This window comes from Eurosta solidaginis, chromosome 4 (genome assembly GCF_040869045.1).
Source record: "Eurosta solidaginis isolate ZX-2024a chromosome 4, ASM4086904v1, whole genome shotgun sequence".
Classification (NCBI taxonomy): Eukaryota; Metazoa; Arthropoda; class Insecta; order Diptera; family Tephritidae; genus Eurosta; species Eurosta solidaginis.
This window is the reverse complement of record NC_090322.1, coordinates 98244704-98271260: the sequence shown is the minus strand read 5'-3', so window position 1 is coordinate 98271260 and position 26557 is coordinate 98244704. Positions and strand designations below refer to the sequence as shown.

General features: G+C 40.9%; 1 protein-coding gene across 10 annotated transcripts in view; it reads left to right on the top strand.

The window, feature by feature from the left end:
• PGAP1 (GPI inositol-deacylase) overlaps positions 1–26557 on the top strand; it is a 1928961-nt gene that overhangs the window by 1107810 nt on the left and 794594 nt on the right. For all 10 annotated transcript variants that reach the window (XM_067782303.1, XM_067782299.1, XM_067782305.1 and 7 more), the window contains 3 exons: positions 11629–11758; positions 11828–11950; positions 16804–17000. In XM_067782303.1, the coding sequence (XP_067638404.1) occupies positions 11629–11758; positions 11828–11950; positions 16804–17000 (450 nt within the window). The remainder of the gene's footprint in view (positions 1–11628; positions 11759–11827; positions 11951–16803; positions 17001–26557) is intronic.

Genomic DNA, 26557 nt, shown 5'->3' with positions numbered 1-26557 from the left:
AGTTGAATTTGTATGGGATGTGGAGTGCGAAAGGGCATTTTTATCTTTGAAAGCAGCGTTACTTTTACCAAAATTACTTCAATATCCAGATTTTACAAAACAATTCATTATTACCGTTGATGCTTCCACAACTGGATGTGGCGCTATTTTGAGTCAAGAACAGCAAGGTAGTGATTTACCAATTTGTTTCGCTTCTAAAGCATTTAATAAAGCAGAACAGAAAAAGCCAATTATAGAATTAGAGCTTCTAGCTATTTACTTTGCAATCAAGAAATTTCGACCATACGTTTATGGCACCCATTTCATTGTAAAATCCGATCATAGACCTCTAGTATACCTTTTCAATATGAAAGAACCATCTTCAAAACTTTCGAGAATTAAGTTAGAATTAGCAGAATATAACTTTACTATAGTTTAGATAAAGGGTAAATCAAACGTTGGTGCTGATGCACTATCGCGCATCACTATGGATGAGATTAAAGAAGCTAACAAACAAATTTTGGCAGTACAGAAAAGGGAAATTACAAAACAGGCAAGCGAAAAAAATTTACATAGGAAAACAGACAAAAACGACGAAAAACAACTTACTTTACATGTCTACGACAAATTTTCATTTAATTTTTCAAAAAAGATTCCACGAATAAGATCTGCAATTACGTACGATAAAAATAATAAAACAACAAGTTTAAGAATTTTTGCGCATATTAAACATAAGAAACTCGAGTTACTTAGTTTTGAGCTTGTTAACGAAATAATGACTTTAGAGAAATTACTTTCGAGGCTTGAATCAGAAGCCGGCAAACGCAAAATTAGGCAAATTGAATGGCCCAAAAACGATATTTTGTGCGAACATTATACTATTACAAATTTCAAAGATATTGGAAATAAGATTTTAAAATCATTAGACATTATTTTAACAGATCCAGTAGAGACAGTAACAGATGAAGATACAAAATTAAAGCTAATGAAAATTTACCATAATGATCCCATTTCTGGTGGACATTGCGGAATGAAAAGACTTTACGCAAAACCACGAACAAAATTTTATTGGAAAGATATGACTCGTGATATATCGAAATATATCAAAAGTTGTTATGATTGTCTTTTACACAAGGTTAAACCTAAAACAAAAGAAAAACTTTTTGTAACACCAACTCCTTGTAAACCATTCGACATACTAGTAATCGACACAATAGGACCCTTACCTGAGTCCAAATATGGTAACAAGTTCGCACTTACCATGATTTGCGACATGACTAAATACCTGGTAACAGTCGCTGTGCCAGACAAATCAGCAAAAACAATCGCTTCAGCAATTTTTGAAGGATTCATTTTAACATACGTCGCAATGAATTCCATAAAATGAGATTTAGGTACAGAATTTAAAAATGAATTATTCGAAGAATTAACTAAACTTTTAAATATCCAACATAATTTTTCGACTGTATACCATCACGAAACTGTTGGTACAATCGAACGTAACCACAGAGTTTTTAATGAATACTTACGTGCATATTTGAATGATACTTTTTCTGATTGGGATGTTTATTTAAAATATTTTACTTTCCTACACAATACTACGAGTAGCACAGTTTTCGACAATCAGTTTTCTCCTTTCGAGTTAGTTTTTGGGAAAAGGCAACTTTGCCTAATGAATTAAGTAAAGAAAAAATTGACCCGATCTATAATGTCGAAAACTATGCCCAATAAGTTAAGTTTAGGATGCAGAAAACGCACAAAATGGCACAAAACCTAATTAATAAAAATAAATTACAAAGTAAAAATGTGTATGATAAAACGGCACGTCTGTTAGTTGTCAAAATCAGAGATAAAGTACTTTTATAGAAAGAACCACATCATAAACACGAAAATATTTATCAAGGTCCGTTTATTATAACCAAAATTAACGAACCTAATGTAACCATTTTCGATGAAACTAAAAACAAAGAAAAAGAATAACACAAAAATAGACTTATAAAAGTAAAGTAACATTTTATATTACCGTATAAAAATAATCATATTTTTAAATTCAATTTTTTTTTTTTTTTGTGTAACATCAAAATATTTAACACACAATACCTAAAACAAGAAGAAAATTGTACAAAAATGAAATTGAAATAACTAATCTAAAACAAGAAGAAATATTGTGCATACGAAAATACAAAAACAAAACATTGCACTAATAAAATTATAATAGAGTAAAATAATTACCTTATATTTAAATAAACTAACACCAATGTAATTAATTGAATTAACTAAGCTAACTTACAAAATAAAACACAAACAAAAACTACAAAAATTCATATACGTAAATATGTAGGTTAAAATACAAATGTAAATAATTATATTAACTAAGTAAACTTAAGTATATCTGCCACAATAGTCCAAATTTTTTTTTTCAATCGAAAGGTATTTAAAACTCATACCACCAAAAAAAAAGTTGAAGCCGACAAGCTTAATCAACTTGTCGCCTTCAACCTTTTTTCCCAGAGGGGGTGATGTAACAGCAGCCTTAACAAATAATAAAAATTTCACCCTGTTTCCAAATTGCTGCAACACCCGTTGTCTACTGTGAACGGACGACAGGTGTTGGAACAACATGGAAACAGAGCAATTCGGCTAGGCAGAAAAAGACCGGCTATTATTATAAAATTTTGGACGACACCAAGAAAACACGAACTAAGTGCGGAAATAAAAACTAAGATATTTAATTGAACTAATTTAAAAGACAATACAAATAAAACAAACTAAATTAGATATAAAGTTTACAAAGTGTTTATTGTAATAAACAAACTGAAATACAACATAAATAAACAAACGAAAACCTAAATAAGACTAATTTATTTGGACATTAAGTCTGCACGTGGGGCTAGTAGCCCAAAAGTGAGTGGCTTCCAAAGAGGTTCCAAAAATGGAACTTCACATACAAAAAAAAAAAAAAGCAATAGAATATAATGCTGCAGTGTTATATTTTTTTGAGTGAAGTGCTTTCATAATTGTAAGTGTGTTTTTGTCGTTCTTTTGGCCAATTCCCTGCCGTGGTCACCAAGTTTTGTTAAAACGGATTCCTGCACGAATATAGTTGACATTTTCTGAATTTTATGGAAGCTAATTTCATTGCACTGGCCTAAAATACTTTATGAAGATTTATTTATTCTTACCGCAAGGATTGTTTACGTTTTCGCTTCACCTTCCTCTACTCCGGCAGCTTGCTTTGGTATATAACTGGGCCCAACGAACAGACACAAATTAGAGCTGTCTATTATAATGGAAGCAATAGCCGTGGCATTATTTGTGGAGTTCGAAAGCAACGCATACGAAAATGGCCAGGCGAGAATGGAAATGCAAATATTGCGAGATTTGTGTAATCCATTTGAGATGAGTGACGAATTGTAAGAAATTGAACTTAAAAGTGGTAAAGTTTAATGACTTATTTTCTTATTTAGGTTCAAAAAAACTTTCGACTTAATAAGGATGCTTTCAAGTATGTGTTAGATACTTTTGCGGGGCAAATACGTCCAAGGACTTCGACATCAACATGTTGTTTTTGACCTTGAAACATATAAAAAACAATCATCATCAAGCCTTTTACGTTTGTCAAAAGTTTTACTTACATTTTTGTTAAAATTCTGTTATAAATTAATAAAAAAAATAAAAAGAAAATATTTTTCCGCGAACAAATTTGCAACTTAGAAAAACGGAACTACGATCGGAATACAGAATAAACAAAATCGAACGGTTCGAAGTTGGATCGAAAGAGATTGGAACACAGAATACCAAAATTGCCAAATCGAAAAAATTCCAATCCAAGTCGAAATGCAGAATAGGGCTGAACATTCTTCGTTTTATTATCATTTCCAGGAATGAAAAAAATTTGGTTCTGTGCGGAACCTGTTCTCGAAATAGCGACATGCAGTTGACCGTGAGAAAACACTTCACTACGAAGGTCTACGCCAACATGACTAAATGTTTGTCCTTGCGACTTATTAATTGTAATTCTATTAGTCCAAGTGTAATAGGCGGGTACAACGGAGTAAAGCAAAGTCTTTGCAAAATCGTCAACTGATCAAAGGGAAAAAATGCTGCCAAAGTGGTTTGTAGTGGTTCCTGCAGTACCATAAACCCTTTGTCCATTTTCTAAGGGAACAGATAGATCTACAACCGTTGGGAATTGCTCAGGAATCGAAAATCCCGGTAATCTCCAAATACCTTCTGATGTGCTTAAATATCTGCCATTCAAAAAATGTTGCAGTCGTCCTTATTATCTTGAACGGAATATGTCGCTACCTTGGTTGACATACTTACAAATATATTTTATTGCTTGCACTGAATGACAGTACTCTACTTTTATGTGAGCGGAGAAAGATCTCGAAAGAACGGTGCAATATGGAACGATCCATCGGTTGTCGACGTTGTCCCATTAGAAAGTACATGGGTATAGCCACCGTCCGCTGAAGACCTTCATCTATATTTTGGATATCCATTCTCCCCGGTCTGCGTATGCTGTTGGAGCTCGCGTGGTTATCGTTCTGAGCATCGTCCATTCAACATACAGGGCGATGCTAAATGATCAACCCCACATGGCCCGTGGATCATATTTTTAGTAATTATATCGTGCAACATCGGATCTTCGTCCTTATTTGGAATTTCCGCTAATATAATGCTATCCATGTCATAGGGAAGAATTTTATCTATTATCCAAATTAAAATATACGCGTGAGGTAAACCCCGCTTTTGCCATTCTACATTAAACATATGGCATCTAACTTTTCCAAAAATATCTTGTTTTGTAATTAAACTCATGAGTTGGTGTAGTTTGATATGGAATACCCTTGGCACAATGTCATGGTGTTCACTTGGTCGTTGATTAGGAAACAATTCCTTTTTGATTTCACTCCACTCTGGATTGCATGTGAATGTTATAAATAATTTTACGAATATACTGGAATTCCTCTTATTTGCACCCTTCTACTAACGTTGGAATCACTAAACTTTCGAATAAATAACTCCACTATTCAATAATGCAAAATGGCCTTTATTAAAGTACTTCAAATAACACTTATACTTCGCAACTGATAGCTTGCTTAAATCAAACTGATTGCTGATTGCTCAGATTGCGCTCTTTTATACTCTTTGATTTCCTCGTTCCATGCTTCTAGGCGTTTTCAGAATTTATTTAGTTACTGCTATAAAATTTTAACTACAGATGCACGGCGAGTGACACTTCCACAGATAATTGCCTATCTCAGATAAGATATATGCATGTGTTCGTGCGTCTCTTCTCCGCTGCGTGTACGTACATATGTGTAGACATAATGATTGATTCGTTTATGTAGATACAAGCGACTGCCTGCTTTATTGTTTTTGTGGCTTCATTTACTTAGCATCAGACTAGTGATGTATCACTTAGTGTCACTAATATTCGTCACACTGCCCTCCACCTAAGTCTGATCGTCACGATCAGACAAATCTCTCGATCTTAACGCTGCCAGCCTTTCCAAATGAACCACTTTCATTTTGGTTCGTGGTTTGCCAATGCGGTACACTACATCGTTGATCTATTTTACAACTTTGTATGGGCCTTCCAAATTACACTGCAATTTCGGGGACAAACCTTTCTTTCGTTATGGGTTGTATAACAGCACCAAACCTCCTTCCTGAAACCCTTCCGAATTAATTCCTTTATCGTATCTGGCTTTCATCTTGTCACTCATAATCTTTGCTCGTTGCCTTACCAGATGGTGTATCTTTCTCAGCTCTTCTTCCAAGACACCAGTGGATTGCTTGACATTTCTCTCCGCATCGGCATATATCCCAAACTTCAAATCAGCTGGCAGTCGAAGGTCAATGCCAAAAATTACGTTTGCGGGAGTTTGGCCCGTTGTCTCATGCACTGGCGATCGGTAAGCCATCAAAAATAATGATATATGTATATCCCACTCATTATGGTACTTGTCTACTACTTACCTTAAATGCTCCTCCAATGTTCTATTGAAACGTTCCACCATACCATCGGACTGAGGATGCAATGCAGTTGTCCCTGTTTTTCGAATGCCCAATGATTCGAAATTCCTGCCTTGGTCAGAATGTAATTCTTTTGGTACACCATACCTTGCAACCCAATTGTTTATAAACACTTCTGCTACTCTTTCCGCTTCTTGATTTGGGATTGGGTATACCTCTGGCCATTTGCTGAAATAATCCATAACCACCAGTACATATTTGTTTCCGCAGTTGCTAGTAGGAAATTGACCTGCGACATCCATAGCGATCCTTTCAAATGGCGTATCTGAGTTATACTGCTTCATCTGGCCATGACTCCGGGTTTTGGGCCCTCTCGCTCTGCTGCAAACCTAGCAGTTCGCAATCCACTCAGTGATCGACTGCCGGAAACCAACCCAATAGAATCTCTGTTTAATCTTCTCGAGCGTCTTCGTGATTCCCAGATGACCTCCACTTGGACCATTATGCAGCTCGCTGAGCACGACAGGAATCCTCTTTCTGGGAACAGCTATCAGTTTCCTGTTACTTTGACCATCCTCACTCTCCCATACTCGATGCAAGCAACCGAATATCAACTCTACTCTGTTCCTATGTGCCCTAAATGACTTCGCAATGGGACTCTCTCCTGACATCTCCTCTCTATTTGGCCTTTCGTTTCGTTCGAGCCTTTGCATAACATGTGACAGATCTGTATCTTCTAGCTGACACTTCCTTAGTTGTTCCTTGTCCCATTCATCTGTACATGTTATAGTCATTAGCCGGACATCTATAATGTCTTCTTTAGCCTCGGCCTTTGAACAGTGCTTGCATTCCAAACTAAATGGTCTTCGTGACATTGCATCAGCATTTCCATGGGTACTACCCTTTCGATGATCAATGGAAAAGTCACAGCTTTGTAGTCGCTCGATCCACCATGCCAATTACCCTTCTGGATTACGGAACTGCAAGAGCCATTTCAACGCTGCGTGGTCTGTCCTGACGCGGAATCGCTGTCCGTAGAGGTACTTATGAAAATGTTTAATGCACTTTACCAATGCCAATAGCTCTCTCCGTGCAACGCAATAGTTCCTCTCTGGTTTTCCAATTGAACGGCTGTAATATGCAACTACCTTCTCCTTTCCATCGACCAGTGTGATCAAACGCTTCCTATAGCATATCCACTCGCATCTGTAACTAGAATAAATGTTGCTCCTGGAATCGGATATGCCAACATTGGGGCAGTGCACAAATTCTCCTTCAATGTTTGGAAAGCCACCTCTTGCTCCTTCTTCCATTCAAAAGCTTTATTTTTTCTTGTAAGCTCATGGACGCTATGGGCTGCGCTGGAAAAGTTTGGTACAAATCGGCGGTAATATGTGCACAGCCCAAGGAAACTTCTCAATTCATGCAGGTTCTGTGGTCTTGGCCAATCCTTTACAACCTCTATCTTTTCGTTCGCATTGCAGATGCCCTCTGTCGTTACCTTGTGACCCAAATAATTTACTTCCTTTTTAAACAGCGCACACTTTTTGGGACTTAGTTTCAGACCAGCGCCAGCTAATCTCTGGAAAACTTCCTCCAAGTTTTTAAGATATTCATCAAATTTCTTGCCAAAACGATGATGTCGTCCAGGTACACTAAGCATGTTTTCCAATGTAGTCCTTTCAATACCTGTTCCATGAGTCTCTCGAAAGTAGCTGGTGCATTACATAGTCCAAAGGGCATTACTGTAAATCGCCAAAGACCATCACCGACACTGAAGGCTATTTTCTCTTTGTCTTCCTCCTTTACTACCACTTGCCAGTAGCCGCATTTTAAGTCCAGTGGGGAAAACCATTTCAATTCTAGGCAATGGGTAGCTATCCTTTTTAGTAACGTCGTTCAACTTTCGATAGTCCACGCAAAACCTCATTTTTCCATCCTTCTTCTTTACAAGTACTACCGGTGAGCTCCAGGGACTAGCTGATGGTTCGATCCGCTGCCGCTCATTTCTTTTATAATTTGACTCACCACTTCCCGCTTCGCCAGTGGAACACTACGTGGAGCTTGACGTATCGGCCTCGCGCCTCCAGTGTCAATTTGATGTTTCAAAACATTGCTGCGGCCTGGTTTGGAACCATCCTGGTCAAATATGTTTGCGTACTTTAGGAGCAGTTGCTTTGCCTTACTCTGATAATCTTCCTCTAGCCCCTCCGTCCATGCCGTAATGTCATTTGAAAGATCAGTATTACTAGATGAAACGTGTTCCTGGAGCTGTTCACAGTTAATAATTACTTCAGCCTCTTGGCATCTTCCCAAAATAGCTCCTTTGGTCAGTTTGAGTGGTGACTTGAACTCATTGAGTACTCTTACCGGAATACGTCCATCTTGTTTTGTCAAAGCCAGGGTTTTTCCTACAAGTATGTTCGGTGCTGATTTGTTTGCTGCTTCGACAACCCACAATTTGTTTGTTGTCCCACAATCTCCATCAAACTTTGCCCAGATGACTGCTTCGGATTTTGGTGGTATTTGCTGACTCTCTTCCACCAGCACTCGTTTACTGCTGTAGCCTCTCTCGTAGCCGAAATTAAGTGGTACATCCATGTTCTTATATCGCATCGTCTTGCTTTGCATGTCGATCTTGATGCCCTGGTCGATTAAGAAGTACAATCCAATTATGATTTCATCAACAATCTCTGCCACTATAAAATTGTGTACTACCGTGACGTTCCCAATTGCGACTTCACATGATACTTCTCCTAGAACCGTGCTGTCTTCTCCAGTGGCTGTACGCAATCTTGCTCCATGCAATGGTCTTATCTTCTTGTTGACTAAATCCGCTCGAATTACGGAATGAGATGCAGTCAGTAGACATTCCTTTCCATCCACATATTCTCCGACAGTAATATTGTTTGACCTTCCTCCAATTTGTGAAATAGAGATTATGGGGCATTCAATTGAGGGAGCCAGCTGTCGTCCCTTGCGGCTCTCGCTTTAGTTTAAAGATTTATTAGTCTTGGAGATCTGCTCATCCCCGTCAGCTCTGCGTTTACAACCACCCACATTGTTGGAACTGTTAGGGTTGGTGTTGCAATAACCCGCAATGTGCCCTGGCTTTCCACACTCAAAACATTTGACTGCATCATTATTCTTCTGCTGTGTAACCTTCAATGCTTCCAAAATTGTGTCTACCCACTCTGGTCTTTCTACTTCAACACGATGAGCCTTATATGCTGGTTTACTCAATAGGGAGGCAGTGTCCTGAGTCAATGCATGTGATGCCGGTTCAGCAAATGCCAGCTTTGGGTTTGCGTATGTAGCTCACTTCGTTTCTACGTCCCGTATGTCATTACAAAACTCTGGATTTTTACCCTCTCGGTGTATTCCGCGGGTGCGTCTGCATTCGCGAGATGAGCCAATCTTTCAATATCCGAGGCAAACTCCTCCAAAGTCTCATTCGCTCTTTGGTGACGGTTTTGCCACTCAATTTGGTATATCTGTTTTCTATGCTCGCTACCATAACGTCTCTCGACAGCGGCCATCAATGCTTCATAGTTGTTCCGCTCTCCTTCGGGAATCGTCTGTAGGATTTCGGCTTCTGGCCCCTTCAATGCTACGAATAGAGCTGCAACTTTATCTTCAGCATTCCAGTTGTTCACTGCTGCGGTCTCCTCAAACTGTAGCTTAAAGGCCTGGAAAGGAACAGAACCGTCAAAGGACGGTGTTTTTACCTTTGGATTACTTGCTGAAACAGCTGGGCGATTTAATTGCAACTCCTGTATACGACCTCTCAAAGCATCCACCTCGGCTTCGATTTTCTCCTCAAACTGCGTTATTTTCTCGTCCATACGCGCTTGGAGTTTTGTTGATATACGCGCCTCTTGCGCTTCGAGTTGTACTGTTATTCGTGCCTCTTGTTCTTTCAGTTGTGTTTCCATCTTTGTTGTTATACTTGTCTCCTGTGATTCCAGTTGGGGTGCTATACTTGTATTTTGTTCTTCCAGTTTAGATGACATTTGCGACGACATTTCTGAAACGCGTGCCTCCTGTGCTTCCATCTTGGACGTAATCTGTGTCGACATTTCTGACATACGCGTTTCTTGTGATTCAATCTTCGATGTTATACGTTTCCCCTGTGATCCTAGTTGTTTTTCCATCTTGGATGTTACTGTCAACATTGTCTGCGGTGTTTCGTTTTTCTCCTATATTTTTGTTGTTGTCTCGTCGCCATCAAGATGAAAGACATACTCTTCCGCGTATTCTTGCCTGAAATTCGAGTTTATTGCCGGTTGTATTCAATGGACGGCTCTCGAACTACTTCTTCAACTGCTGGATCTTCAATTCACTCCACTTTGCCATGTCCTTGTTGCACTCGAAATCTTCGAAATTTATTTAACAATTCCTCTTCTGACACCAATTGTTACGAAATTACTGGAATTCCTCTTATTTTCACCCTTCTACTAACGTTCGAATCACTAAACTGCCTGGCTTATTGTTGTTGTGGCTTCATTTACTTAGCATCAGACTAGAGATGTGAGTATTACTTAGTGTCACTAATATTCGTCACAATAAGTCAGACCTTCCATAATGACGCACATATAAGAGGGCGTCTTGTTTACGTTCATGCAAATATCGAGGCGATGCAGTAAATGAAGACGTCGAAATTACTAACTGACCAATATTTTCAGGATTGCAATCCTCGTTGACAGCACCCTTAGATATATAATTGTTTGCACGCAACGTCCTTTGGTGTGCTCTTATAAAATTCAACCTTTTGGTATTCAGTTTAGCAGCCATGTCCACACAGAATCGGTTAAAGAGATATCCATATCTATGAAGCGGATTAAAGCTTTTTTCCCTAATCATAATTTTATATGCATAAAATTGCAAACACGAAACTGTATCTTGTGTGTTAGGGGCCCCACTGCTTGGAGAAGTTTGTGGTATATTTATGCTGTAACCGTCCTCACCATTTTAATAAAATTAAAGAAAAAAAACTTTTTTAAAAATAAGCTTTTATTATTGGTTAATAAAATTAACTAAAAAGTAAAAAATAAATTTATTGTAAAGAAATATAACACTTTATAAGTTCATTGTAACCTAATTAGTCTTTTTCGTCTGCGACAAAAAAGTTCCATATTGTACATAATGATATATTTTTAACATTAAAACTTTACACCTAAATTATTAAATCTAACAGTTTATATCACAGTCCTATTGTTCTAATAAAAGCGTGCTATCGCAATATGGCGGCCACCGTGGCCATCGTGGTCACCGTGGTGTGATGGTAGCGTGCTCCGCCTACCACACCGTATGCCCTGGGTTCGCACTCCGGGAAAGCAATATCAAAATGTTAGAAATAAGGTTTTTCAATTAGAAGAAAATGTTACTAAGCGGAGTCGCCCCTCGGCAGTATTTGGCAAGCCCTACCGAGTGTATTTCTGCCATGAAAAGCTCTAAGTGAAAACTCATCTGCCTTGCAAAAGCCGTTCGGAGTCGGCATGCAATATGTTGGTCCCGTCCGGCCAATTTGTAGGGTAAATCAAGAGGAGCACGACGCAAATTGAAAGAGAAGCTCGGCCTTAGATCTCTTCGGAGGTTATATCGCCTTACATTTTTTTATAGATATAGATAACTAATCACTTAACACTTTTTTAAATTATGTAGGACTCGAGGAGACACATACAACAATGGAATTAAAAATTGAGCCCGTATCATGTGTCACAACTTTGAACACCATTACTATTAAAATGTGCATACCTTTCGCACAAGGATTTTCGAAATACAAAACATTCCGGTATGATATCTATAATGCATATTAAATACTTACAGTAATACTAACCGCAATCATATTACTTCTTTACAGACCCATGGCATCTGAATCATTTTACGTCAATATTCCTGTAGTCAACCGTAGTGTATACAATAAATTGGAATATCCCATTTCACTGGAGTTTTTTGTGGACTCCTCTTGCCGCTATCAGATTAGGTAAGTACTAAAACCCTTCCAAATATTCCATTCAGGTTCGTTTGCTGAACAGTTCGAATTAGGGCTCAGTCCAGTTTTGGGTAAAAAATTGGTGTAATATGAAATTTTTTGTAACAGGCGCGATTCTCTCCGTTGGTGGATAGCAACGGAGGATACGCAAAGAAGTGACTGTAATGAAGTGACACGGACAATATCCGACTGGTGAAGAGCCTGCATGATGTCCTATGCAAATATGGTCGGGCGTGCGCTTGTCTCCAAAAATAAATTGAAATGTGCTCTGTCCAGTTCCTAGGAAAAGCAATCTCGGAAACCGCGCCAGGTACCGCAGAATCAGCCTGCTTAATATCGCGTATAATGTTCTATCTAGCTTTTTGTGCAAAAGTCTATGCCCGTAGTCAGCGAACTGATTGAACCGTACCAAGGCTTCTTCAACCTGGTAAATCTATTATTAGTCAGATCTCCACAATGGTCCAAATTTTGGATAGCGGTTACGACTCATCTTTTTGTCGACTTCAAAACGGCTTCTGCCGAAAAGCAGTTGCTCTAACATACATATTGTAACGAATTTGCTTCAAATCCTCTTATTTGCCTTTTTGCTAAGTTCGTATCACTAAACTGTTGAATAAATAACTGCAATATTGAATAATAGAAAAATCGATATCGTCTTAATCGAAACTGCTTGACAACTCAAATCAAACTGAATTCCAGCGCCTCTACATCTGTCGCCTTTTATACTCTTTGATTTAGCTCTCAAATATCTCAGCTGTAACTACAATAGCACAATTTTATAGTTTTTCTCATTGCATACTTATAGGAATATCTCAGATATATGCATGTATTTGTGCATTGACTCTCCGCTGCTCGTATACGTATATGGTACATATATGTAGACGCAGTTATTGTTTCGTTTATGTAGATACATGATGATTGAATTATTGATAGGCATTCACATCACTGCTTAGCATCGGCTTAGAGCTGGCAGCACTCCATAGTTTTGCTAATATTCGTAACACTGACCTCCACCTAAGTCTGATCGGGACGATCCATTATTCTTCATTCGATCTAAACGCTGCTAGCATCGCCAAATGTACCACTCTTCTACTCCATGGTTTCTCAATGCTTTGTATGCGGTAGATGGTATCACTGATCTTCTTCACAACCTTGTACGGGCCTTCTCAACTGCACCGAAATTTGGATGGAACACCTTTCCGCCGGTGAGGGTTGTATAACAGTACCAAATCTCCCGCCAAGAAACCTTTCGAATTATTGTTCTCATGGCACCTGTGTTTCATCATACCACTCAATACCTTGGTTCGTTCCTTCACACTCTGTTGTTTGGCCGATGAACTACTTCGTAGAGCTTGCGCTGGACGGATTTGCTTTGCATAATCAGTATCGTTCCCACGTTTCCCCAGAGTAGTGCGCTCTGGCTTGAAACTACCCTCGCATTCTTTCTCGGAAATTCGTTGCTTCGTTTTCCTGCGTCTTTTAGGTTTTGTAAATGCCAGTGTTTCTCTCGCAGGTACTTTTGATTTTGACTTATTTGGCCCATTCGATCTATCAACCTTTGCCTTTGACTTTCGTGGTCTTTGTCGAGTCTTTTCCACCAGTAACCGATTACTGCTGAACCCTTTTTCCAAACTAAAGTTAAGTGGTATGTTCTGGTTCTTATAGCGCATAATTTTTATCCGCATATCGATCCTGATGTCATGGTCAACCAAGAAGTCCACTCCCAATATGACTTCATCAACGATCTCCGCCACAACGATTTTGTGTAGAACCATGACTTTTCCAATTAATACCTCACATACCACTTCGCCTTGGACTTGATTATACTCGCCTGTGAAGGTACGCAACCTTGCTCCAGGTAATGACTTTACTCTCCTGTAGACCAAATCAGATCGAATCAAGGAATGAGATGCCCCCGTATCTACAGTCAGTACACGCTCTTTACCATCCACACTCCCTCTGATGGTAAGACTGCTTGACTTCCTTCCAATCTCCGACACAGATATCACAGGACATACAATAGCCGGGGCAAGTTTTCGTTCTTTACATCTGACACGCTCTTGCTCATTTCCGCCAGCTTTGCGTTTACGGCCACCCACACTGTTGTAACTATTAGGACCAAGATCGCAATGACGTGCAATGTGACCTGGGTTGCCGCACTTGAAACATTTAATAACTCCGGCATTCTTCTGTTGAAATCCCTTCAGTGCTTCCAAAATTGTGTCTACCCACTCTGGCTTTTATACTTCCACACGGCGTGCTTTGAAAACTGGCTTACACAGAAGCGACGCTGTTTCCTGAATCAGAGCATGCAATACCGTTTCAACAAATGTTAGTTTTGGATTCGCATATGTTGCCCGCTTCGTTTCCACGTCCCGTATGCCATTTATGAAACTGGATTTTTACCCTTTCAGTGTATTCCACGGGTGCGTCCGCATTTGCAAGATGAGCCAATCTTTCAATATATGAAGCAAACTCCTGCAATGTCTCATTTGCTTTTTGATAGCGGTTTTGCAACTCAATTTGGAATATCTGTTTTCTATGCTCGCTTTCATAACGTCGTTCTACAGCAGCCTTCAATGCTTCATAATTGTTCCGCTCTCCTTCGGGAATCGTCTGTAGAATTTCCGCTGCTGGCCCCTTCAATGCCACGAACAGTGCAGCAACTTTATCTTCCGCATTCCAGGTGTTCACTGCTGCGGTCTTTTCAAACTGTAGCTTGAAGACCTGGAAAGGAACAGAACCGTCAAAAGATGGAGTTTTTACCTTCGTATTACTTGCTGAAGCAGCCGGCCGATTAAGTTGCAATTCCTGTATACGACCTCTCAACGCATCCACCTCTGCCTCGAATTTTTCTTCAAACTGCGTTATTTTCTCGTCCATACGCGCTTGGAGCTTTGATGATATACGCGCCTCTTGCTCTTTCAGTTGTTTTTCCATCTTTGATGTAATCTGTGTCGACATTTCTGAAATACGTGTTTCATGTGATTCCAGCTGGGATGCCATATATGTCTTCTGCTCTTCCAGTTGAGATGACATTTGCGACGACATTTCTGAAATACGTGCCTCCTGTGCTTCAATCTTCGCTGTTATACGGTTCTCCTGCGATTTCAGCTGAGTTTCCATCTTGGATGTTATGCGTGTCTCTTGCGATTCCAGTTGGGATGCCACTTATGTCTATTGGTCTTCGAGCTGTGTAGACATTTGTGTTTCCTGTGCTTCAATCTTCGATGTTATGCGTGTCTTCTGCGATTCCAACTGAGATGCCACTGTCGATGTTTGTGCAGATATTGCAGCCAATATCATGTTCAAGTCTGTGCTGGTAACTGTCTGAGATGTTTCGTTTTTCTCTTCAATTTTTGTTGTCTCCCCGCCATCAAGATGAAAGACATACTCTTCCACGTTAGTTCCCTCTAATTCCATTGCCTCTCGTAGTCGTGCCTGGAGTTCTAGTTTATTGCCGGTTGTATTCAATCCACGGCTGTCCAACTCCTTCTTCAGTTGCTGAATCTTCCTCTGGAATTTATTCCACAATTCCTCTTCTGACACCAATTGTAACGAATTTGCTTCAAATCCTCTTATTTGCCTTTTTGCTAAGTTCGTATCACTAAACTGTTGAATAAATAACTCCAATATTGAATAATGGAAAAATTGCCATTTTTAAAGTACTTCACAATAACACTTATACTTTGTAATTAGCTGGCTTAATAACCAAACTGATAGCTTAAATGAAACTGACTTTCAAAAAAGTACTGCTATTGCTCGCTAGATATCGTCTTAATCGAAACTGCTTGACAACTCAAATCAAACTGAATTCCAGCGCCTCTACATCTGTCGCCTTTTATACTCTTTCATTTTAACATTCGCATCTTCTAGGCGCTTCCAGAATCTACTAGTCAATTAGCTCTCAAACATCTCAGCTGTAACTACAATTGCACAATTTTATAGTTTTTCTCATTGCATACTTATAGGAGTATCTCAGATATATGCATGTATGTGTGCATTTACTCTCCGCTGCTCGTATACGTACATGGTACATATATGTAGACGCAGTTATTGTTTCGTTTATGTAGATACATGATGATTGAATTATTGATGTGCATTCACATCACTGCTTAGCATCGGCTTAGAGCTGGCGGCACTCCTTAGTTTTGCTAATATTCGTAACAATATGAATGCTGCCTGTACTTAAGTTTCCTGCAAACTTATAAGGCGGTGTTAAATTTATTGCAATCAGGTTGATTTCAAACGGAGTAAAATATCTCCTGATTTCGATTTTCACATTTCAATAAAAAAATTGTCATCGCTTGTAATGCCGAGTTTGCGTTCTATATTACGATAAGATTTGAAAATTTGTAATCGCAATTATCACCAAATTATTAAAAAAAAAAGTGGAGTAAAAAAACGCAGAATTTTTTAAATTGAAATCTGAATTTAATATAGAAACTTTATGCGTTTAAAATTAAGCCATTTTTATATGTACTTTTTCATATGTAAAATATGTACAGAAATTAAATATGTATATACTTATATGTATGTAATACTCCTATATTGCTACCACAGGCTAGGTACACTCACAAACATCAGAGTGCCCATATATAGCTGTTTAAATGTTTTTGTTTTTGAATTCCATAATCGAATGTACCTAAATTTTAATTTTTTCTTGTCGCACTTATGCTGCCATAATCACAAAAATTTTGTAGGCTGTCTTGTTTTGATTTCGAATTCAAAACGCATTGCGAGCATTTTCTATTAGCAATATAGGAATACTACATATACTTATGTATATGTATACACAATCTTAAATTCAAATCAGTTAACTGTCGTCTTATATATTTTTTTAGTTACACATTTTCATATGCAGCCACAATGTCAAGAATCGTACAACAGTATTATCAATGGTTGCCATCACATCTGATAGCTATAGTTCTAATAGTACTGAAAACTCAAATTTGGAAATTCCATGGCTGTTCAAATGGAAAGGAGGTTCTTCTACCTTATTCGGGCTATTTTCAATATAACTCTTTTTTTATTATAATGGGTATGTTAAAAAACTTAACATTAATAACAAAACCATCCTACTTAATTTCTTAAGCTCAGTCTTTGTAACCACACTCATGATGTATGGATTGTAAACAACTCGTATTTTTCGCTTCCCAATGCAGCCGGTTCTATGTACCGGTGCGACTCGAGATTTTTCCGACCAAGGGCTGTCATTTCAGTGTAACCCCATTTAATTTGTTGCCTCCCTCCCACAAATTGTCATCCTCACATCAGCTCCTTGCAGCGAGACTGCGCCATACTCTCATGCTCCGGGAAGGTATCGAACCCAATCCTGGTCCGTCTCCTGACCCCGGTCCTGAGAAATGGTTTTGATGCGTTTGCCGGAAAAGAATCTTTTTAGGACGGTCATACTCTTGTCAGTGTGTCGCGTGCAAGGGATGGTTGCATCGGACAGGTTGTTCTGGGCTAGATCCCAAAACCCGACGTCCTCATAACTTTTGTAACGTAGCGTTACAATAACATAACCCACCTGCACTTCTTTCCACCTACGCCTGAACCCCCCTGTACTTCTTTTTTATAGCATAGCCAACAACCAAAACCAACTACAAATGGCATGCGGCAATAATACAACCACCATATGGTAAATGGCCAGACGTGACCAAGAGCTGATGGCAGGCCAGTGGTGTGTTTCTTCAGCAAAATCACCACACAATCATAGTGGTGTCTTTATCCAGCAGTTTGTGGCACAAGCATAAACGGAGTGAAGTTGCATTTTTCAATTCAGTCCTCGCAGGTGAGCCAGCGGGAGTGGATGTCTTTTTAAAGACATACTTTTCCCTCCTGCTAGATAGCTGAGTGGAAGAGCGCTGTCATGGCGCGAGTCACCCTTCAATTAGGTAAGGACGACGGGGAGGATGCCTTCGTGCTACTTTGCCCCCGCGCTCTCCTAGGTGTTGAGCGGCCCGACGCCTTCATGACCATTCAACCCTTTCCCCTCAGTTCTAGCTTCGGTTGGCTGAGTGGAAGGGGCGCTGTCATGGCGCGGGTCACCCTTCACTTGGGTAAGGACGACGGAGAGGATGTCTCAGTGCTACTTTGCACCCCGCGCCCTCCTAGGTGTTGAGCGGCCCGACGCCTTCATGTTCATTCAACCCCTTCCCCTCAGTTCTGGCTTCGGCCGTGAACCGATGTGTGTGCACAAGGGGCTACGGCTGTGCCTTTAAGGTGCACTTCCCCTCCGTCCACGGGTCGATCCACGGTGTCTCGGCTGGTACAGTCCCACCCTCCTTAAGCACCTTCTGTCTAGTGTGCAAGTAGTGTAGCGGGGGTGTCCAGCGGTGAAGCCAGCACTAAAGAGTCCTCGCGGTCTGTTCCTTAGGTGACCGACTCCGCCGACTATCGATCCTGCCGAAGACTACTGATCAATCCGATCCCGCCGAAACCGCCATCCGACCTCGCCCGGAACGAGCTGCCGCTGTCCAAGTAAACCCCGTCGCCAGCCTACTCCGCCCTTTCACCTCGGGCCTGGTACGCGTTCCGTAACCCACAGCCGCTGCCGTCGCCCCTCTGGTGCCGCTGCTACTTCCATCCCGCCGGTGCTACGCGGACCGTTGGCCGTCCGCCGTATTGATCCCGCCTTGCTGGTGCCGCCGCTGCTACGATGACCGCTGGCCGTCCGCCATCCTACCGCCGTTATGACGCTGCTATGCCGATCGCCGCTATACTGATCCCGGCGCTGCTTCCATACCGCCGTACCAATCTGTCCGTTACCCGACCACCGTTAAACCGTCCTGCCCAAACCCCCGCCCCCTCCCCCCTGCCACGACGATGGTTAGCCGCCGCTCCGAGCCCCCCCCCACACCATTTTACAATTTAAAGCTGCTCACCTAATATCTCAAGCCGTGTGTGCGTGTGTTCGTAACTAATAAATATTGTGTTTTATTCAGTAGGGGTTTGTGGGATCTTTACTCGACTCTGGATTGACTGAGCGTTACCCCAGCCTCAGACAAAACCCACCTCATAAATGGCGCCCGAGCAGGCACCCTCCTCCGCAGATGACCGCGGAAACCCAAATACAACCACCACCAACACTGCCGGGGGGCTTTGACGAATACACCGCTAGAAAGAACACGTGGTGTGGTTGCTTCCGGGTGTATAGTATCTTGTGGTGTTGGTGCTTATTTGTATTTGGATGTTTGGTTGTGTATGCTGGTGGATGGTATTTGGTGCTGCCGAGGTTGGTTGGTCCTTTGTTTGCGTATATCGGTGGATTGGTATTGTGTATTTGTTTTGAGGCGGTTACATATGCGTGTGGTTGATTTCTTATGTTGTGGAGGCGTCTGTGTGTTTAGGTGAATGGTTGCAAATGTGTGTGGTTGCGATTTTCTTTCTTTTATTTTTTGGTTTGTGCGAAAGGGTAGAGTGTTTTATGTGGTACTATGTGGCCTTGGTGTTCGGTGTTGTTTGTTGTAGATTTTGGAGATTGCGAATCGGTGTGGTTGATGTAGTTTCTGGTGATTGCGAATTGGTGTGGTTTGTGTGCCTCGCACCGTTGCTACATGCGCATCTTTTTGTGGTGATGGGGATTCTGAAAAGGAAAACCAAACAATAAAAATATAAAGCTGGGCATCACAATGTCGTGTAAAGCATTTATAGGCCATTTTCTCCGGTGAACTTTAATGTTTATCTGTCCAAAAATAAATCAATTTTCTCTCAAAATCATTTTCCTTTACAGAGCAGACATACTATGAAGTTCTCTTGAGAAAATGGCGCTAAATTTAATATCACTTTTGGGCTAGTCACTAAGGTGGATGTATTTACCGTTGGTCGATTTTTGGTGCCGATTTTGATTGGTCGATTTTGGTTTCCTTTGGGGATTCCTTCAACGTACTATGGATGAAAAGAGGGGAATGAGATTAATTATGCGGGCGTTAATGGAAGGTTATAGGCAGGGAACTACATTAGGGGATTTAGGTACCCGGGAATGCTGGTGGTACTTACCGTCGCTGGTGGTGCTGTATCTTTTGGTGGCAGGTGTTCTTTTTCCTTTGGATGCGGCGCTTTTTCCTTACCGGTAGCTTACGGTTTCGCATTTTAAAATTTTTAAACTTTTGTTTTCATATATATGTATATATTTTTTTTGTACATACACTTACACTGCACTGGCGTTGTGGATTCGACACCGTATTCAACACTTTTTGATGGAAAGGAAGGGGATGGTGGCTCTTTTATACACAACCTTTTCCTGTTGTCACTACCGTTTTCGGTTTACTGTCAACCCACTTTAGCCCAAAGTCACTCAAAGTTACTGGAAGGCTTCAAACATGTTAGCTACAATACTTGGCTTTGTATTCCCATACATACACACATAATACGCAGTTGGTTTGCAGACAATTGGCGTTGTTATTTGCGGAGACAGTGGTGCGCGTACGTGTAGGCGCACAGGGGCGTAGGTTGTTAAAAGGCTGTCGTTACAGGCTCGCATCCGCCGATGATGCCTGCGTCATGGAGCGTGTGCGTAAGAAAATTTCATGACGCAGCCGCTAATTTCTCTCATCTCTGGCCCAACGTGTGGCCTCGACCCACTCCCAATGCCGGGCTTCCTCGTATCCTTTCCCTCCTATGAATCAACCTTATCTGACACCCATACACATAAGGACAACCACTGGGGCTTAGAATTACTTAACTTAGTTATCACTTGTTAATATCACTGTTTAATCGAAATCTATATCCTAGGTTAATATTAATATATATCACAGGTTAACTAATATTGTTAGGCTAAATTGTCCATCGTCAGGGGTAGCAAAAGAAGGAAATTTTAATGTATAAATACGGAAAAAATTAATAAAATAAACAAATGAATAAACCAATAAATAAATAAATTAATAAATAAATAAACAAAATGGATAATAAATACATGCTCAAGTCGTATACTTAGTCAGAGTGTGTTATTGGTCTAGAAACTCTACCGTCATTAAGGACAAATAACTTAAAACATTATCTGAGAACTAGCTACCTTTTACATTAGTTACAAGGACTACATTTAACAAATATCTTAAGCCGCGAAAAGGTCTTTTCCATGGTATACCCCGATCGCTTTGCCACTAGTATCTCCTAATTCGTACATTGAGTTCCCAATTGTCCATGCATTTCATTTGCTTTGGTACGAGTTTTGCATTAAAATTATCTATTTTAGAACTTTGTTTAAAATTGCGGCGGTATACCGTTTGCCCTACGTTAAAAACTACTTCTCTGCTTCTGAGGTCGTACGCCTTCTTACTTTTCTCGTATGCCAATTTAAGTTCCTTCATGATCTTTTCCCTGAGTATGTGCAACCTGTCTTGCGTCGTTCCTACTTCGAAATCAGCGCTTTCAGCGCGCTCAACTTCCGGCATGGTTCATAGGATGCACCATGTTGCATCATCGGAATACCAAAGATCGCCTCATATGGGAACGTGTTAATTGCCGTGTGTAGGAAACTGCGAAGTGCGAACGCTACATTGCTAACATATTTATCCCAGTTCCTTTGATTGTTATTGATGTAAGACCGAATTATTTTTAATATGGAGCGGTTAACCCTTTCTGCTAACGCTACTTCGGCAGCGGTGGCTTTTCGCATCGGCTTTAAGAAAACAAACTTTGACAAATGGTCTAAACATACAAAAATATAAACGTTACCATCATATGTACGCGGCTATGGGCCCATGAAATCGGCGAACAAACGTTGAAAAGACGTTCAGTGAGGTGCTGCTTTCCCATGGTTGGCTTGTGGAAGGCATTTTGAGTTTAGTTGCCTTTGCATATTTCGCATGATTTCACATATGTGTTTACATCCGCACCCATACCGGGCCAATAATATCTATCGCGGATACGTGATAGGGTCTTATGGATTCCACCATGACCAGCTGAAGGTGACGCGTGTGATAACTCTACCAAATTCCTCCGCATGTCTACCGGAACCCAGAGTTTCCAGGAATGGTCCTCCTGTAGTCCGTTTCCCCGGTTAAATTGTGTTCGTCTGTACACGTATCCGTCTGATACACAGAGTTCTGGTAATCTGTCTTTGTTCTCTGTTATAGTCTCTTGTAACTCTGTGTATTCGGGCGACTTGAAAGCTTCTGAGGTAATGTCAATGTCCAGTCTTCTATCCTGAATGTCAATTTCGTCCATGTCCATTCGCAATAAGGCATCAGGTACTATGATTTGGGTCCCTATACGGTGTTCTATATTAAAATCATACGCCTGTAGCTTAAGGATGCACCTTTGCCAGTCGGCCCGAGAGATCCTTTTGGCTCATGAGCCACTTCAAGCTTGCGTTGTTCGTTATAACCGTAAAAGGTAAACCCTCCACGTAGGGCCTGAACCTCTTTATGCTTAAAACAGCAGCGTAAAATTCCAGTTCAGTGATGCTGTAGCTACGTTGCGCCTTATTGAGTTTTGCGGACACATACGCTATTGGTCGTTCGTTGTTGTCGTCGTCCAGTTGGAACAGTACTCCACCCACCCCGTCAGTCGATGCATCACACTGTATATAAAAATGTCTGTTGAAGTCCGGATGTGTCAGTACGGGTGCCGATATCAGGCTCTGTTTTAAACTATTAAACGCTTCCGTAGCCTCGTCCGTCCTAGCAATTTTTTTTATATTTTCTTTCGTAAGTCTGTCGTGTAGCGGTGCAGCAATCGTCGCGTCGTCTTGTATAAGCCGTCTGTGCCATCCCGTCATCCCTAGGAACCTTCTGAGCTGCTTCGAGGTTCGTGGTTCGGGAAAGTCCCTCATCGCCGCTATTTTGCTGTCATCTGTCCGGATGCATCCATCTCCGACCACGTATCCGAGATAGCGCACCTCCTTGAAACAGAACTTACTATTTTCAACGTTGATCGTCAATTTCGAATCTCGAAGACATTTAGCTACAACAGATAACAAATATAAATGGGACGAAAGATCTTCGGAACAAACAAGTAAGTCAGCTAAATAAAAAAACACTGATTCACGAAGGGAAGCGGGTATGACCTTGTCCATTAAACGACACGTACGCTGCGCAGCGTTGCACAGCCCAAAGGGTATGACCGTAAACTGGTAAAAAGGTCTACCAGGTACCGTAAAAGCTGTCTTTTCTCTAGACTTTGTCTCTAACGGTATCTGCCAAATGTGTCTTTTAAGTCGATGGCAGATATATAGCATGTGTTTTGAAGTCGGCTTAGGATACCATCGATGTGAGGGAGTGTGTAAACATCTTTTATGTTGCGTTCATTAACCTTGCGAGCGTCGAGGTACAGTCTGTACCTCACACAGGTACAGTCCGCCCCCGTTAGCCGTTCTTATCTTTTGACCCTTGACTGGCAATATCAAATGCTCTTTACCATTTAAAATTATATCTGCGTTTTTGCTTAAACAACAAGCTCCTGCACCTGAGTCTAACAAAGCTAATGCCTCTTGACCTCCTATTACAGTCCTTGCAAAAAATCGATTATCTCCTTTAACTGTCACTATGGTTGCTGTTTAAGTGACTTAAACTATGAACATTTTTCGTTCTTTTGTTTCATTGGCAATTGAGTGTGCTTGTAATTCTCAACAGGTTAGTGAAATATTCTAAAGACATAGTTTAAAATTTGTATCCCAAAGGGGGGGTTTTTCAAAGCAAGACAAGGTGGCTCAACCCGCAGCCAATACCTTGGAGCCCCCAATGAATACATACAAGGTGTAACAGGCGCATAGCGACCTCTCTATAAATAAAATAATATACAGCCCGCTTAAATAACAAATAATATAATAACAAAAAAAATATTCGCCCGTCGAATCACCAAAGCTTAGACATGGTCCTTCGAGCCGGATAACTGGCTCGTATGGAAATTTCACTAGACGACTAAGCCGTCTAGGCGGGCGAGTATGTTTAAGTGACTTAAACTATGAACATTTTTCGTTCGTTTGTTTCATTAGCCATGGAGTGTGCTTGTAATTCTCAACAGGTTAGTGAAATATCCTAAAGACATAGTTTAAAACCTGTTTCCCAAAGGGGGGGGGGGGGGGGGTTTCAAAGCAAAACAAGGTGGCTCATCCCGCAGCCAATACCTTGGAGCCCCCAGTGCTCGCCCCCAATGAATACATACAAGGTGTACCAGGCGCATAGCGACCTCTCTATAAATAAAATAATATACAGCCCACTTAAATAACAAATAATATAATAACAAAAAACTATTCGCCCGTCGAATCACCAAAGCTTAGACAGTTGCTATTATCTTATTCCTAATCCTCTTAAAAATCTTTTTCTTCTCTCTCATCTTCTGTATTTTGGTGAAATTCCTATTCGTTATTTTCTTATTTCGCTTTGATAACTCCTCTCAAAATATACGCCTGCGAGTTTCTTCATACCAAATTTTCCTAATGTGCAAACTATCTTTTTCCATCCTTAGTTTCTTTTCTTTTCCTTCTTTATCATTTTCTCCTTCTATTTCTTCATGTTTCAAAATCTTGATTGCTTCTTCTTCTAATTTATCTCTCGGGTGATCTTTTCGGGTGATCTTTCTTCCGGACAGGGTGCCAGGACATCGCTTCCAGACCCCGGTTTCCCGCCTCAGGTTTAAATACGCAAAACACTTTCGCTGCTGCAGCCGGGTTCCTAATATAATATTCTACCGGCATTCCACAAGCGAAGCACAACATAAGGTGAAATGGTGCCGAACAAAACGTTTGATTTGGGACACTACTAACATTTTTACTATTATAAATGGACGATTCACACACATTTGGGTTAGAGTTGTAGGGCGAAGAACTAAAGGAAGGAGGATTGGGTTTCGACGTATCAGACGAAGAGGCGGGACCGGGCTTCACTTTGTTTGGCCATGTCATATTCCTAGTGCTCCTATTGAACGCCTCGACCTCTACTTCACACTTTGATCCTGTAGGCCAAATCCTGTGACTAACTTCTAGTTCACTAAGTCCTTTAAATCGTGCCCTATTTTCTTTCATGAGCTTCTCTGCTCGCTTGCACTCATGCCTTTATTCAGCCAGGGTCGCCAAATTGGTGCTAAAAGTTGGCTAAGAACAGCTTGAGATCCCCTTTAATGATATTTACCAGTTCTGGCTCCGGAATCCTTGCTCTCAGGCAGAAAGTGAGATCATGGATGTCATCGTAGAATTCGTCAAAACTCTCATGTGGAAGTTGCTTTCTCTCCATGATCTCACGGATCACCTCATAGTCCGAGTCCGCCGATTTGAACTGAGCCAAAAGTTCCATTTTCAGGCGAGAGTAGTCGAAGTTTGGGTCATCCGCGTTATCTTCTAAGACCTGCCGGTACAATTTGAGTGCCGAGCCAGTGACTAAACAGTGGAAATCTGTAAGGATCTTTCGACCGTCATTCCCTTCGCCGACCCATCGAACTTAAGATTCCACTTATGCAGATCGATACGCTTTCTGCCGTAATTGTCCCCAAACCTATCTTCCCGTTGCTGATTATTACTGCTGTTTTCCCTACTTGTCCTGTCGTTGTTGTATTTTGGAGTTGAGGTAGATGCTGTTGGATATGGTGCTGCTGCTGGTGCTTGCATCGCTTTCTACTACCCGTTACTTAAACACGACACGTCGGCTCTCATTTTACGGAACTCGTCCATTGCCTCTAGTACGATCTGGTTCTGTTGGGATATCATTTCCATGATTGCGTTCAAGTTATCCATTTGATCCGACGGATGCGCTATGTTTTCTTGTCTTTTTTCCTGTCCGGTATTGCTATGTGGCCTCCGAGGTATAGTTCCTCCGAATGCTCCTCCTGTTTCCAGACCCTCCAATGGATCGGACATCACTAGCATCGACAACTTTCGCGAAAAAGTAACGGACTTTTCGGCGTCCTCTACCACCAACGTGTTTGTAACAGCGTAACACTACATCCGTTTTACAACTTTGTATGGACCTTCCCAGTTACACTGCAATTTCGGGGACAAACCTTTTTTTCGTTGTGGGTTGTATAACAGCACCAAATCTCCTTCCTGAAACCCTTCCGAATTAATTGCTTTATCGTACCTCGCTTTCATCTTGTCACTCATAATCTTTGCTCGTTGCCTTACCAGATTGTGTATCTCTCTCAGCTCTTCTTCCAAGACACCAGTGGATTTCTTGACATTCCTCTCCGCATCGGCATCTATCCCATACTTCAAATCAGCTGACAGTCGAAGGGCATTGCCAAAAATTACCTTTTCGGGAGTTTGGCCCGTTGTGTCATGTACTGCCGATCGGTAGGCCATCAAGAATAATGATATGTGTGTATCCCAGTCCTTATTGTACTTGTCTACTTCTTTCCTTAAATGCTCCTCCAATGTTCTATTGAAACGTTCCACCATACCATCGGACTGAGGATGCAATGCAGTTGTCCGTGTTTTTCGAATGCCCAACTTCTGGCACATTTCTTGGAACACAGCTGATTCAAAATTCCTGCCTTGGTCAGAATGTAACTCCATTGGTACACCATACCTTGCAACCCATTCGTTTTTAACCACTTCTGATACTGTTTCTGCTTCTTGGTTTGGGATTGGGTATACCTCTGGCCATTTACTGAAATAATCCATAACCACCAGTACGTATTTGTTTCCGCGGTTGCTAGTAG